This window comes from Hibiscus syriacus, unplaced genomic scaffold (assembly GCF_006381635.1).
Source record: "Hibiscus syriacus cultivar Baekdansim isolate YM2019G1 unplaced genomic scaffold, ASM638163v2 tig00111769_pilon, whole genome shotgun sequence".
In the NCBI taxonomy this organism is placed as follows: Eukaryota; Viridiplantae; Streptophyta; class Magnoliopsida; order Malvales; family Malvaceae; genus Hibiscus; species Hibiscus syriacus.
In genome coordinates, this window is record NW_024063172.1 from 4,064,899 (window position 1) to 4,080,542 (window position 15,644).

The 15,644-nt window shown below is 35.3% G+C and overlaps 1 protein-coding gene across 1 annotated transcript; it reads right to left on the reverse strand.

Annotated features, from left to right (window-relative positions):
* Positions 1-292: 292 nt before the first annotated feature.
* On the reverse strand, positions 293-3,964 carry LOC120169657 (probable alpha,alpha-trehalose-phosphate synthase [UDP-forming] 7). The gene is made up of 4 exons (XM_039177763.1): positions 3,855-3,964; positions 1,578-3,674; positions 1,206-1,479; positions 293-1,019 (listed from the first exon to the last, which is right to left on the reverse strand). The coding sequence occupies exons 2-4, from the start codon at positions 3,563-3,565 to the stop codon at positions 708-710; spliced, it is 2,574 nt and encodes an 857-aa protein (XP_039033694.1). The 5' UTR covers positions 3,566-3,674; positions 3,855-3,964; the 3' UTR covers positions 293-707.
* Between the last annotated feature and the right edge of the window lie 11,680 nt (positions 3,965-15,644).

Below are 15,644 nucleotides of genomic sequence, written 5' to 3' on the forward strand. Positions count from 1 at the left end.
TGACTAAACACAGTGTGTACAGCCATCACTATGTTCGTACGATCACTCTATTCTTTTGGACTATTAATGTTTTGATCGAAGCATTGACCGTAGTTTTCAGCGGGATGGATCGACTGCTGCATCGCTTCTACAATTAAATGGAAAAAAACAATTTGTGGTGATCACTAATTCTACCAAAAAGCATCAAGAGATTTTCCAGTCATAGCATAAACCCTCTTTTGCATCCAATACTCAGATGAATGTAAAACCAAATATAGACTCCTACAGAATTTACATATTCCAATGGGAAAAAAACCCATACAAATATGACATTTGGATATATGTTCATTTCAACAGGACGACTTTTTTCAACCAGCTGAGACAGACCTGCTAGTGTGTTACCACCACCAGAAACAATGCTTTATATATATATATATATATATTGTGAAATTAATAATGTACTTACCTGGCTGTACTGCACACATCAACTATGTTACCTTCATGTTAATCACTGCACACAAAGGAAGAAAATCTTAGTATGCATGTGATGGTGGTAAGGAGCTCTTCCATGCATTTTTCTTTCAATTCCATGTCTGTCTCCATGAAAACCAAACTCTGCAGGCCCCCCTTCCCTTCTCCGACTTCATTCGAAAAATCTCCTCCTCATCCATGTCTCAATGACCAGACCACGCAGCCTCGAAACCTATCCATGGCATTCTGAGGATGTTTCAAATGGAGCATTCTGATCCAGTATCTGATAAGAAATCAGGGTCTGAAGCATCTGCAAGAGCTTCGAGCATGTTTACAACCTCCGCTGGGTCGTCCAAGTAATACTTGGCCTTGCTAGGTTTCTGGCCAACCGTGCAGGCGAAAACAGATGTATTCGGGGAGAGAACACCGCTGGAAACTGCGCTACTGATCATCTCAAACATCTCCTCGTCGGATCTGTCGTCGCCAATGCAGAGAACGAAATCAGCTGGCTTTCCGCTCTCGGCCATGGTTGTGAAGATCTTTTCGGAGACCAAACCTTTACTGACTCCCTAAAAGCATCAGGAAAAAAAAGATGATTCAACATCATGCATAAATGTAAGCAACAAAGCTAAAGTATGTCATTAGATCATCAATTATTGAAGTATTTTCCAAGATAAATGAAAATGACCACAAAAGACAAGAAATCCAAGATATTGCAATCATAAAGTCAGAAAATCAAAACCAAGGTTAAATACCTGTGGTTTCACTTCAACAATATACTGGCCTCTTTTCACAGCCACGGGTTCATTTGCTAATACGCTCTCGAGATGGTCTAACATCTCCTTCGCCTGGCTAGATCCAAAACCTGGGTCCGCGTCTCGATGGTGCCAGACCAAGGCACTCTCCTTGGTTTCAATATTGGAGCCATCAGTGGACTCTGTATACAATTTCATAACAGGCTCGGCTATTTGCTTCCATCTGAATTCACTATTCTGCCCACAAACTTCCCACTCGTCATTAGTAGACCACCTGAAATATCAACTTCAATATAAGTCCACCTACTGAAGAAGTACTAAATGAGAACAGTGGCAGAAGAAAAAGAACAGAAAAACGAAAAAACAGCATACCTCATGAAATAACCATGCTCAGCTGCAATTCCCAGTTTCGTACATGGAGAAAACCACTTGCTTAAACTTTCTCTTCCTCTTCCACTTACAACAAAGACCGTATTCTTGGTATCATTAGAAAGCACGCTTACGATTGAAATAACCTCTGCACTGGGTGTCTTGTTATGTGACGTTTGAGGCATAACCGTTCCATCATAGTCCAATAATATAGCCCTGTTTTTGGACCTTAGATACACAGATACAATGTGATCAATAGACAACTTTCTGAAGTTAGGATCGAGGGCTACCACTCTGAATCCAAAGCTCAAACCAATTCCCCAACAACGTCTTCTGAAATGATCTTTACATGTCCTTTCCATATCTTGGAAGAAGCTTCTCGACCAGAATGCAACATCATGTGAGCTAACATACCTGTAATGCTTCTCATGGCGCAACTGCTTCTCACCATCAGCCATGGAGATTGCCTCATTCATTGCCTCAGCAGTTGATTCGATGTTCCAAGGATTTACCCGAATTGCACCACTGAGAGAAGGAGAGCAGCCAATGAACTCTGATACAACTAGCATGCTCTTCGTAGGTCCATTTGATTCTGATGAAGACTCGGGTTCAGACACTCCCTGCCGGCACACAATGTACTCATAGGGAGTAAGATTCATTCCATCCCTGACAGCTGTGACTACAGCACACTCAGCTATAGTGTAATACGCAAACCTTTCACAAAGGGATACAGGCCTATCAATGAAGACAATTGGTTCATAACCAGGCTGACCAAAAGTCTCATTTATTCTCTTGCAGTTTTCCTGTATTTCGATCTGTATCTCCTCAAGATCTTTCCCTCCACCCCTAGCAGGGTTTGTAATCTGTACCAGAACTGCTCGTCCCTGCCACTTTGGGTGCTGTTTCAGCATCTGCTCCATCGCCAATATCTTCAAGTTGATACCCTTAAAGACGTCCATGTCATCAACTCCGAGCAATACAGTCTTTCCTTCAAACTGTTGTTTCAGTTCTGCTACTCTCCACTCCTTATCCGCAAGACTCAATACCGACCTAATCTGCCCCATGTGGATCCCAACAGGCATGATCTTTATCCCGATTGTCCTTCCATAATATTCCAATCCAATATAACCCCTCTTCGACTGATACTCTAACCCCAACATTCGACTGCAACACGACAGAAAATGCCGGGCATAATCAAAAGTATGAAAACCAATGAGGTCAGAATTCAACAGTGCCCTTAGTATCTCTTCCCTCACAGGTAACGTCCTGTATATCTCGGACGAAGGGAACGGACTATGTAGAAAAAACCCCATTCTCAATCTATTGAACCTTCTTCTCAAGAATGTAGGCAGCACCATCAAATGATAGTCATGTATCCAAACATAATCATCTTCAGGATTTATAACCTCGATCACCCTTTGAGAGAAAATCTTATTCGCAGCAACATATGCCTCCCATAAAGACCTATCAAACCTGCCTCCATGATTGGCGGAAAATGGAAGCATATAATGGAAAAGTGGCCATAAATGATGCTTGCAGAAACCATGATAAAACTTCGTCAAAATGTCCGGCGGAAGAAAGGCCGGGACACACTTGAATTTATCCAACAAAAGCTGTGAAACATCATCTTGTTCAATGGGATCGACATCGACCTTCAAAGAACCAACATACAAAACCTCCATTTCTTCAGGCAAACCATCTTTCAATTGTAACAACAACGAATCATCATCCCAACTAAAACTCCACCCTTTATGATCAGGTCTCCGCTTAGCTTTAACCGGGAGTTGATTAGCTACAATAATAATCCTATCCTGAATAGCCGATGACGGCGCATCCGAGGTCACACTATTAGCCTGATCATCATCGAGCTCAGAAATAACACCGGGAACAGTCATTACCCGCGGCAACCGCTTCTTTTCACGAGGCTGACCCATTACCGGGAAATTACCAGACGCTAGATCTAAAAGATTGGTATACGATCTTGACATCATCTTTAATCACTTTTTTTTAGCTACTAACCTCAACAAGAATCAATCAACAAAGATCCTCACAAGATATTTTGTTCAACTTCCAAAAAAAACTCATTTAATTTGGCATGATCTGCATCGGGTATCAACAAGGATATCATTTTTACATGAATAAAAATAACAAGAATCACATATAACAAAGTAAGCCCATTAACGAACAAGATAAAAAAGAACACCCAAATAATATCACAACAGAATTCAATCAAAACTGAACTGAAAATTGAAACTTTGAAACTTTGAAACTAAAGCTTACCACCCTTCATAGCCCAAAGTTTGTATTTTTAATGACCCCTTCGATCCGAAAATGAAAATTCGAAAAAGAGGGGGGGTAGATTAGGGTTTGTGCTTGGGATTGTTTCTCGTCCTCTCCCTATCTCAAAGAGCCACATTAACAATCCCCCTTCCCTTTGGAATAAAAAATAATATACAAAGTTTTGGAATATAAAAAAGCAAGAGGATAAGGTCGACCAGTAGACAACCCAGTAATGCCAGCACGAGCTGTGAGTTTTTTACATCACGCGCCTTCTCTCACTAGTAAGAAAGATATGAGTGTCTAATAAAATAAATATAATTGTACTCTATTTTTATGTTAAAGTAATTTTTATTTTAAATCTAAATTTAATTCAACTCTAACTTATCTTCTAAAAACTCTATATGATTTAAAGCTAATTAAAAAAAAAACTATCTTATAGAATGGAATTAGGTCGTTCCGATGCCGTGCCATCCCTACTCTCTACTACTGAGGCATCCACTTACGTGGCAGATATGCAACATTGTCACTTTTCATTTCCGTGCCACCATACGTGTCTTCTTCATAAAAAAGGTGAGGAAGAAGAATCACGTGTTCATCGTATAGGTTGAATCCCTTTTCTCCTAAATATCCTAACCATTACTGTTTCGACACGTAGTAAAAATCTTACGTGGCCATGATTCATTCGAATTGAACTTTGCTGACTCTGGGTACGCCGTAGTACCTGAACGAAGCCCCGTGTTCTCACTTGCCACTTTCACGACATCGCCACGTAATGCGGACAAGAGTATTTTTGCTGATGAGGTGGAGTACGTGATGATGTGGAAATAAATGACGTCATTAGTGAAGTCACTATTATTAGGTGGCGATATATGGTTGGAGGACTTATTTTTGTCGATTTAACGCTGCGTTCGGCTTATTATCTTTGGGGTCGTAAACAAAGTCTCTATTTTTTTTATATGAAATGTCATGTCAGGATTTTGGAAATAAATGAGAAAGTAGGGGCATGAATCGGAATAATGCCAAAAATGTGGGGTTTACAAAGTTTAAGGGCTAAATTCGCTTTTGTGCACTAAACTTACCCATCTTTATCACTTTAGCTCTTGAAGAAATATTTTTATCACTTTGTTACCTGAACTAACAAATTATTAACACAAAGTAGGGCGGGTAGTGGAGCATTGATTGGTAAAGGTGGGCAGTCTTATACTATTTACCATATGAAAAACTCTTGAATTTGATAAACTTATTAAAGTAGTCTGATTGTGCACGACTCTTGTTAACGATTTTTAAATTAAAAATCAACTCTGAAATTCGAATCATCACATGACGAGTTTGATAAAATCCTAGCCACACGAAGATGATTGTGTGTTAACATTGTTAATAATTGGTAAGTTCAATGGGGTACATGATAACAAGATTCTTCAAGAGTTAAAGTAACAATATTGGGTAAGTTCAATGGCCAAATATGCATTTAACCCAAAATTTAATGTAGTTGTGACCTGACACCAAAGCAGCTGGTTAGGATCAGACCAGAATAGTTTGTTGACTCATATGATGTCTCCTACTCTTTTACCTAATCTTCCCCTTTGATATGTTTGGCGAATGGAAGCAAAAACAAAAATAATAATACTCCAATTGAATAAATTATGGTCTAATTATACTCCAAATCCATAAGCTTTTTACATTATAGAAATTTAGTAACGCTGTTATCCATTCCAGCAATTTAATCTCTCTATTTTTTATTTAAAAATGAAAGTTGAACTGGTTCTCGAAAACAACGTCATTGTTGAGGGATTTGATCGACTATTTAACGTACAATACTTCATTTCTCTTGAAAGAATAGAATATCCCTCCCGCGAAAGTTTCACATGCCGTAACTTTAATATATAGTTAAGAAAATGCGATATCAATTTTGTTATTATTTTTTTAATATTTTCGCTAAAAATTTATCAGAAACATTATTATTTCTACTTGTTTTGTTATTATTGGACGTTTTACCGGTTTTGTTAATATATCTGGTAAAGCGCTACCTAAAACATTATTTTTTTACCGGTTTTGTTATTATTGAGCATTTTACGGGAAATGTTAAAAAACATTAATGTTCTAGGTAGAAATAATAATGTTTTAGGTAATTTTTTACCGGAAATGTTAAAAAAATAATAACAAAATCGATAACGCATTTCCTTAGCCGTATATTAAGACTGCCGCACGGTATAATTTCCCCTCCATCACATATATATAGTAATTTGAATTTTCTTTTTAACTCATCCAAAATTCGATAAAATATTTTTTAAACTGTGAATTCCATCCTTATATTCGTCTTTCTACTTCTATTCGTTAGTGTTTGAATGTTTGTATATCGTAGTTTATAGAAATATTTAAAGGCAGGGCTTGTCCCATTGGATAAACCTCTCAATTTTTGTAAAATATGATGACCACATTTTGATAATTAAAATTATAAAACTAATTTTAAAATTTCCATAAAGTGCAGGGATGGAATTCATAATTATACCTATTTTTTCTAACCCAATTTGTTTTAATTTATATAATTAGATAGTAAGGGGCAGATCCCTTTGGTTCGGACCACCTACCAAATTAATTTGATGTACCCAACATTTTAAAATCAACTATTATTTTTGCTTAAATGATAATCAAAACCGTCTTCTTATAATGGATAGATTAAGCAAGTCTTTGAGGTATAGACGTATAGGAGGTATGTACGTATACTTATTTTATAAGTGATTATTAAATTACGTTAAAATGATCATCTACTTGTAAATAGTTATTATATTTATTGAAATTTATTACTATTTTATAACATACAACCATCATTTTACAACAATTCAATAAATTTAATAATTAATTTAAATTCAGTTTGACGGTGCTTTTGAAAAATGACTTTTAAAAATATTGTACAAAAGTGTAGTTTAAAATTTAACTGTTTAGTATTTTTGTTAAAAAGTGAGTTTAAAAAAGATAAAAAGTCTATTGTAGACATTATGTTGTAAATTAAAATATAACATTTAAATTATATCTACACTTATTTATATTATGATATATAAAATATATCAACTTAAACTATAATAAAAATATAAAAAATATTTTTAGGTAATTCATTAATAATATTTTTATATATGAAATGTTTTATTAAAAAATATATTATCAATAGTTTTTAATATTTTTAACACGTGGTTATAAAATTATTATAAAATAATGATTTAAATTATTGTTTTGACCAAAAAAGTATTAAAAATTAGTAATTAATATAAACTATTAAGTAATAAATCATTTTTTAAGGATGTTAGTATTACAATATTAAAATAAAATATAAATACATAATTAAGTGGAGCATATACATTATTAAAGGTAAAGTTATAATTTACTCCAAAACGTAAAGTTAAAATTGAAAAAGCTAGAAATCTTAGCTTTTTGATTTAAAACTACCGTTTCCGCCTTAATTGTTTTTATTTTTAACTCGTTTGACATTGATTTTACAGTCGAAATAAATTTTCTACCTAAAATGACTTTTTAGAAAGGAACGCCAAACCGGCTTATAATTTTTGAAGTTTTAAAAAGTAAAAAAAAATATTTCTGCTTAATTTAATTTAGTAATCATTTGCATGCGTTACCCTTAATTTATTTTACAACAAACGAGTAGAACCCAACGGGAGATATCTCCAATGTTGCATTCTCGTTCTTTCTAATGTAGGCAAAAAAAGGGTCATTTGAGGCCATACATCTGCATGCAATTGACAAACACTATGGCTTCAAAGAATGATAAAATTGCAGTTGAATTGGCCACGACGGTTGTTGGTAAGTGGAAGGAGACTTATCAATGGATTCCGGTATTCGGAGCTTTCGCCACTTTTGCATCGGCATTCTCGGTTGGTGCCAACAATCTTTTAGCACCGGTTTGCCTCTCACATTCCCCCATTTTCAGCTTAATTGTATAGATATCTTTATTTGCAAGGCATCAATATAACCCATGTTTTTCATATGAAATATAACTTTTTTGTTCTTTTAATGTCAGTTTTCAACATCAGTAGGGTCAGGGGCTTTAACACTTTTGAAGGCCTCGATCATGGCTTGTGCCATATATATTCCTGGAGCGGCTTCTGCAAGCAACATCACTGCAGTTAATGCTTTATTTTATGATGAAATGTCAATTTCTAAATTCCTTTATTTGCTTGTTTGTATTTCTACCCTATGTTAGTCGGATTCGAGTGTGAAAATCGGATACGGAGATCTATCTGATAGTGTGGTTTTGATGCAGTTCCTCAAAGAAAGTTAACCCATTGAAGGTTTTTTGATGTGGAGTATGGTAGTTGTTCTACTCACTGCAAGTACTTATATAACACTTGCTTCCGTTTGATTTCTTTGCATTGACATTGAAGTAATGTTAGTTTATGGTACTGTGTTTCTTTTTGGAATGGACGGCAATGTGGCTTGCACTAGCAACATACCTAGAGTTACCGGTATGTCTCATTAATCGATTCAGGGTAATATGTTAGGAATCATGCTGGCTGTACAAGGCTTGACTACTTACCACTATGAAACAAGGTAAAAGTGAATACTTGACTTAATCGACTTGTTCGCGGAATGCTTCGGGTCCTTGTTCTAAGTGATAATCACGATTTTAATGGCGGCGGACTGGTCTGGATGTTCCTTGAACGGACTTTGGCCCCATCAAATGCCTGTCTTTGCTGGTGGTTCCTCTTTTCCATCTTGAAGAGTTCTATGCTTCGCCGTGAAAACGCAGAGAGAAAGGTTCTTGTTTTCCTCCCTATTGACTATGGAATATCTGCAGGATTGTCATGTCTCAGGTTTCTCATATTAAGCTTAATCTAATACGATTATGTAAATTGCTTGCTTAATCACTGTCATAGTTTGATGTTTTGGGTGGCGGGTCATAGGAAACTATGTCGATGTAAGTAGATTGACTGCTATAATAGCTGTTGCAGGGTCTACCTTGTTGTTATAATTCCTGGCCTTAATTGGCCGGTCGTTCTTCCAGCATTTCATTCAAAGACAAAACACATACGAGTTCAATGCTATTTCATTCGTGAAAAGGTGAAAGAAGGGACGATAGATATGTAGAAGATTCATACCAAAGACAACATAGTAGATTTCATGACAAAGGCAATCAATGTTGATAAATTTACTTAGTGTCGATCCTCTTGTGACCTGTCAGAGACATAAGCAACATGATGGTAAAAGGTAGAAAGAATGATGTGAAGATATGATTGTTCCAATCAAATCTTTAAGTGGGAGATTGTAGAAAGTCAAAAAAAAATTATGGGTACACCGAAAGGTGCAATTAAGGCACCGAAAATTAGGTGCAGAATTTTTTATTTTTTTATATGGACAAATTATAAACTCTAGTCACTAAACTTTAGGATATTTATAAGATTAGTCCTTAAGCTTCAACTATAAATATCCTATCCCATTTAGCTTCAAAACCATTCTAAAGCATTCTAGCTTTCTTCCAATACTAGAGAGAATTTAGAGAGTTTCTTGAGAGTTGTTTTCTTCTTTTTATCAAGAGAGAATTATCATTATTTTCTCCTTGGTAGATCGAGAGAAGTTTTAATTCCTATTTTCTCATAGTGAAATTCTTCTACTGTTGCCTGTGATTTTTACCCTATATTATTTAGGGGTTTTCCACGTAAATTTTGTGTCTCTTTTATCTTCATTTTTATTTTCTAAAATTATTAGTTGCTATTTTGCTCTATCCGATAGCCGTCTTCCGCAACAATAATCACAATTTTAATAGTGACAGACTAGTCTGGATGTTCCTTGAACGGACTTTGGTCCCATCAAATGCCTGTCTTTGCGCGTGGTTCCTCTTTTCCATCTTGAAGAGTTTTATGCTTCGCCGTGAAAACGCAGAGAGAAAGGTTCTTGTTTTCCTCCCTATTGACTATGGAATTTCTGCAGGATTGTCATGTCTCAGATTTCTCATATTAAGCTTAATCTAATACGATTACGTAAATTGTTTGCTTAATCACTGTCATAGTTTGATGTTTTGGGTGGCGGGTCATAGGAAACTATGTGGATGTAAGTAGATTGACTGTTATAATAGTTGTTGCAGGGTCTACCTTGTTGTTATAATTCCTGGCCTTAATTGGCCGGTCGTTCTTCCAGCGTTGTTACTTTGAAGAAATTAGAGTGCTCAAAGAAGACCTATGCTTGTATACATTAGCATAGGATAACATCACATGATTTCAATCCTATTGTGTTGGCCTTCGGGATCGGAGTAATGATTAACAGGGACAGTCGGAGGCATTCGTATTTCATAGTCAGAGGTGAAATTCTTGGATTTATGAAAGACGAACAACTGCGAAAGCATTTGCCAAGGATGTTTCATTAATCAAGAACGAAAGTTAAGGGCTCGAAGACGATCAAATACCGTCCTAGTCTCAACCATAAACGATGCCGACTAGGGATCGACGGATGTTGGTTTTAGGACTCCGCCGATACCTTATGAGAAATCAAAGTCTTTAGGTTATGGAGGGAGTATAGTCGCAAGGCTGAAACTTAAAGGAATTGACAAAAGGGCACTACCAGGAGTGGATCCTGTGATTTAATTTGACTCAACATGAGGAAACTTACCAGGCCCAGACATACTAAGGATTGACAGACTTAGAGCTCTTTCTTGATTCTATAGGTGGTGGTGCATGGTCGTTCTTAGTTGGTGGAGCGATTTGTCTGGTTAATTTCGTTAACGAACGAGACCTCAACCTACTAACTAACTACACGGAGGTGATCCTCCGTGGCTAGCTTCTTAGAGGGACTATGGCCGCTTAGGCCAAGGAAGTTTGAGGCAATAACAGGTCTGTGATGCCCTTAGATGTTTTGGGCCGCACGCGCGCTACACTGATGTATTCAATGAGTCTATAGCCTTAGCCGACAGGCCCGGGTAATATTTGAAATTTCATCGTGATGGGGATAGATCATTGCAATTGTTTGTCTTCAATGAGGAATTCCTAGTAAGCGCGAGTCATCAGCTCGCGTTGACTACGTCCCTACCCTTTGTACACATCGCCCTTCGCTCATACCGATTGAATGATCCAGTGAAGTGTTCGGATCACGACGACGTGAGCAGTTCGCTGCCCGCGACATCACGAGAAGTCTACGGAACCTTATCATTTAGAGGAATAAGAAGTTGTAAGAATGTTTCAGTAGGTTAATCTACGGAAGGATCATTTTCGAAACCTGCCTAGCAAAACAACCCGCGAACATGTTATCGAACAACACCTGGAGGGGGTCTGGTTGCGTCATTGCCCCTCGACCCCTCCACTTCTCGGAGCACTGGGATCGCTTGCTCCTGCATGCACTTCGTGCTGTTGGGCAACACGGCCTGGTGTCTCCGAGGAAAAACGAACAACCCCGGCGTGAATTACGCTAAGAAATTCGAATGAAAAGGAGGTTGTCTCTTGTCCTCTCCCCGTTCACGGTGTGCGTACGACATAGATACGATTGCTTTGACCTGTATATATACAAGTTCATAACTAGGAATGACACTAAATCAATATACGCATCCATGTAATTGAAATATGCATAATAAACTTGATTTTTAATGATAATCATTTTGCAACACAGATAGGGGAAAATGCATGGTATTACTTTTGCAGGAAAAAAAAAAGATACATAAACCACTATCCCATGATTGAGAGGGGGGATCTTCACAGCTTTGACTTGGCATATGTCACTTCATTAGCATATCCTAAATATTTTACTTGATAAGTGTGATTTATATCCTAAGTTAGAAAGAAAATCATATGGTATTTTAATTAGCACTATAAATACTGATCTTTCTCTACAAGCAGCCAAGGAAATCAAATCAGTTCTGAAAGCAAGATAAAATGTGGAGTTGAGGAATTATAGAGCAATTCTCCTTTAGCAGACATGCTTATGCTCATGCATAATTCTGATTCTGCCAAAGGAGATTTGCCCTGCGATTCACTCGCTCAATGATCTCTTTCTCGTAACCAGTAATCTTCTTCAGTGTTCATCTATCATCATAACATAAGCTTCTTTTTTCCAGTAAAACAGACCACGAATGCAAACTTTATCAGGATAGGAGGTTTAACCTAATCAACAATAATGTGGACCTTTCTTTTATAAGACCTTATTTCAGTGAAATGAACAAGTAAATGTAAAGGAGCCTGATGAAGATTGAAGAATGGGGGACCATGGTGATTGATGAGTAGAGAAGAGCAAAACTTTTGTCAGGAATGAAACTCGGGATACACCGATCCGGTTCCATCAAATATCCATATCGATATGCGAATAATGCAGAAATATAAGAGAGAATTAAATTCAAACTTTGCAAAACACAAGCACATTTGTGAAGAGTTATCAGTTCACTTTTGACAGAAATATTGCAGTTTGTAGAAAAGTAGTGCAAACTAATGATGATTGCCCTGCCAAATAAAACTACATGGCAGCTGGTGTATTGTGAACGAAAATAGTGTTGCAGAACTAGAATTGCCCGGGCAAATCTCCATTGGCAGAGGGCACACTGCAATTATCATACAGCTGATCATCTGCCTGCCTGCCTGCCAGTGAAGATTTTACCCTGTAATATCGCAACTGCAGCTGAGATTTGCAGATATGGTGATGAACCCATCGAGGCCACTTATTTATACCCTTTTCATATCCATAATATATTCTTATTCTCATATTCATGCATGTGTAGTGCTTCACGTACGCATATCCCAGGTAGAAACTCTTTTTGTCATTTCAGGTATAATCTATCAAATAAATGATAAAATATATTATTCCTTTTGAATCCAGAGAAATTGTTGTTCGGTTATCATATAGGGTCATAATGACTATATTAATGCAATTTTAAAGTATTAGTAGCAATAAATAGTCTATATGAGTACCATGGTCATCTGACATTATATGTCAATTCTTTTTTGTAGTAACATCTGTCGTTCATATGTTTTATCAAAAAGTATAGATATCTGATCTATCATTCTTAACTATATGTGGATGCATATATAAAATCTTTCTGATCTATAAGGAATAGGTACGTGGGTAAACTTATATATATATATATATAGTTTGGCGATTGCATGTCGATTGAGGCATGCATGCATGCATTTGTGTATATGATAGTATATAATTCCCCACGTGAATCAAGGAAACAACAGGCTCGCAAGCATCTATGTATATAAATGCCGACATTTTCAAACAGGATGATGCTCTGATACTTGACCAGTGATCATAACGTGGCCAACTTTCATCGCTTTCACAAAAGCACCCACGAAAACTAGCTAACGAAGAAGCAGCACGAACCGGCTCCTCAGTTCAACAAAGGTCGGAACAAAAGACAAATAGTATATAGAAGGCCCCTTAGGATTCACTTATACTTTGTTTACTGTAGAAGATCGTTGGGTTAGAATAGATGGTTCGTGTATCTCTTTATTTTTTATATATTAATATCTCTCCCTTTCATATTATTACTCTAAGATTGCTTTTTACTCATCTCTTTAAAAAATATGAAATTAAATAATTTTATACATTATTAATTATCGACTTAATCCGTCCCGATGTAAATTACCAACTATATATTTAAGGTTTTATGAATTTCCCTTCTCTTCTTAGCGGGAGACAGTAGAGTAAAAATTCTCCCTAATGACAATGAATATATTTTTCCAAAGCTGTGAAGATGAATATATACGCACCAAATTAAACTCCCCATATTCCTGTACAAATGGGAATTCGTATCAATCAGCAGACAACTTGGTTGCTGCCGGTGAAAGTCATCGTCATGTCGAAATCGGGATTTTATTTTAAAAATTGAGACGAGAAAAAGGTCGGAAACTACCGAGACGAGACGGGGTCGGAGCGGCAAAAGAGTTTCCCCCACCCATCTCTAAAGATAGTGGATGATAAGGATTTAGAGTAATCAAATTGAACTAAATTTATACCTTACACGTTATATAAGAATTAATAGTATAAATTGACTTAACATATTTGACCACTAGCATTTTAGTTCGGGTTGAAATTCTAAACTTTAAAACGTAAAGTAACTAGAAATTATCAAATTAAAATATATGGACCACATTTATGATTTGTGTATAGTACAAGGACCGATAGAAGAATCTAACAAAAAAAATAGTTAGAGGATAAGCTATGGTGGATCCTTTTCCATGGTAGGGATCAAAACATAGTCAGATTTTTAGCACACTTAAATATTATAATCCTTCACTCGTATCTGATTTGATATAAATTTAGAAGGATTTATTTTTATCTAACTCGAGTTTAAAAAGTTTTTATTTAATTTGACCCAAATTTAAAAAAAATAATTATTTGATATGATATTTGATTCGATATTTTAGATTAAAACCTAAACCAACCACAATATATTATTATAAGTATTCTTAGTATATAAAGAAAAATTATAATATTATAGGTAGTTCGGTCAGATTTTTTTACCCCTAAATTCAATCCTAATACAAATTATTAGAACAAAATAATAATAAAAATTTACCCGATCAAATTATGTCGGAACTGAACCCATTAAATCCGAATGAAATGTTGATCCCATGGATATATATATATATATATATATAATCGAAGATCCTATCTATATTACACTGTGGTAAATAAAGTATTTATGCTATTTACTGTAACATTTAATACTTTTATATATTTTTAATAAAAATTTTAAATATAGATAACTTAAAACATTTTTTAAATAATAACATTATGGTTCAATTTGGCAGGACTATTGAAAAGTAACATTTAAAAGTGCGATGGAAAAAGACGTTTAAAAATGCAGTTTAAAATTTAACTTATTGAGATTATTATTAAAAAGTGAGTTTGAAAAGATAAAATCTCCATTATAGACATTAAATTTTAATTTAAAAATATAGAATTTAAATTATATTTACACTTATTAATACTATGAGTCTATGATATATAAAATATATCAACTTAAACTATAATAAAAATATAAAAATATTCTAAAATATCTCGTTAATAATGTTTTTATAAATGAAATATTTTATTAAGAAAAAATATATTATAAATATTTTTTAACATGCGGATATAAAGTGATTACGAAATAATAATTTAAATACTTGTTTTGACAAAAAGATTATTACAAAAAATACATTAGTGCTTGCAAATTTTAATATATAAACCATGAATTTTATTCACTTTTAATTAATTAAAATAAATTATTAAGTAATAAATTATGTTTTAGGATGTTAATAGTACATTATTAAATAAAATGTAAATACATAGTTGAGTCATGCATTAATAAATGTAAAATTACAATTTGCTTCCAAATGTAAAGTTGAAAATGAAAAAAAACTATAAATCCTAATTTTTACGGTTGGTTTGAAACAACCGTTTCTACTGTTATTTTTTTTGAATTTTTTAAGCAGGGCCCATATCATTTTGAGTTTAGGTCAACCCGGGTCTCCTGGTGAAAGGTAGATATCGTAACCATGGACCACAATGGAGGGTTGATGGTTGTTATTCATTTGAAGATGGGTGGTATATCAGAAGCCCATGTCCAGTATGTTTGTGATGCTGGAGTTAAGTTCGTGGTGACCATTTAGATGATGGGCGTCTAACCAAGTGTAATGATGTTCCTAAAGCCATGGTTGATTTTGATCACTCCATTTCTCGTCTCAATATTACTAACTTGGTTGGTACTTTTGCGATTAAACATGACATTAATTCTTTTAAGTTGCTTCTCTCCTCCTTTACTTCTCTTTTGTATATCGGGGGCAAACAATACTATTAAGGTTTTAGCCCCTTGTTTTGGCT

Coding starts and splice junctions, on each gene's coding strand:
- LOC120169657 (XM_039177763.1), bottom strand. CDS start 3,565: ATGATGTCAAGATCGTATACCAATCTTTTAGATCTAGCGTCTGGTAAT. Junction 1,480..1,577: donor GAGCATGGTTATTTCATGAG/GTATGCTGTTTT, acceptor TTGATATTTCAG/GTGGTCTACTAATGACGAGT. Junction 1,020..1,205: donor TTGTTGAAGTGAAACCACAG/GTATTTAACCTT, acceptor TGATGCTTTTAG/GGAGTCAGTAAAGGTTTGGT.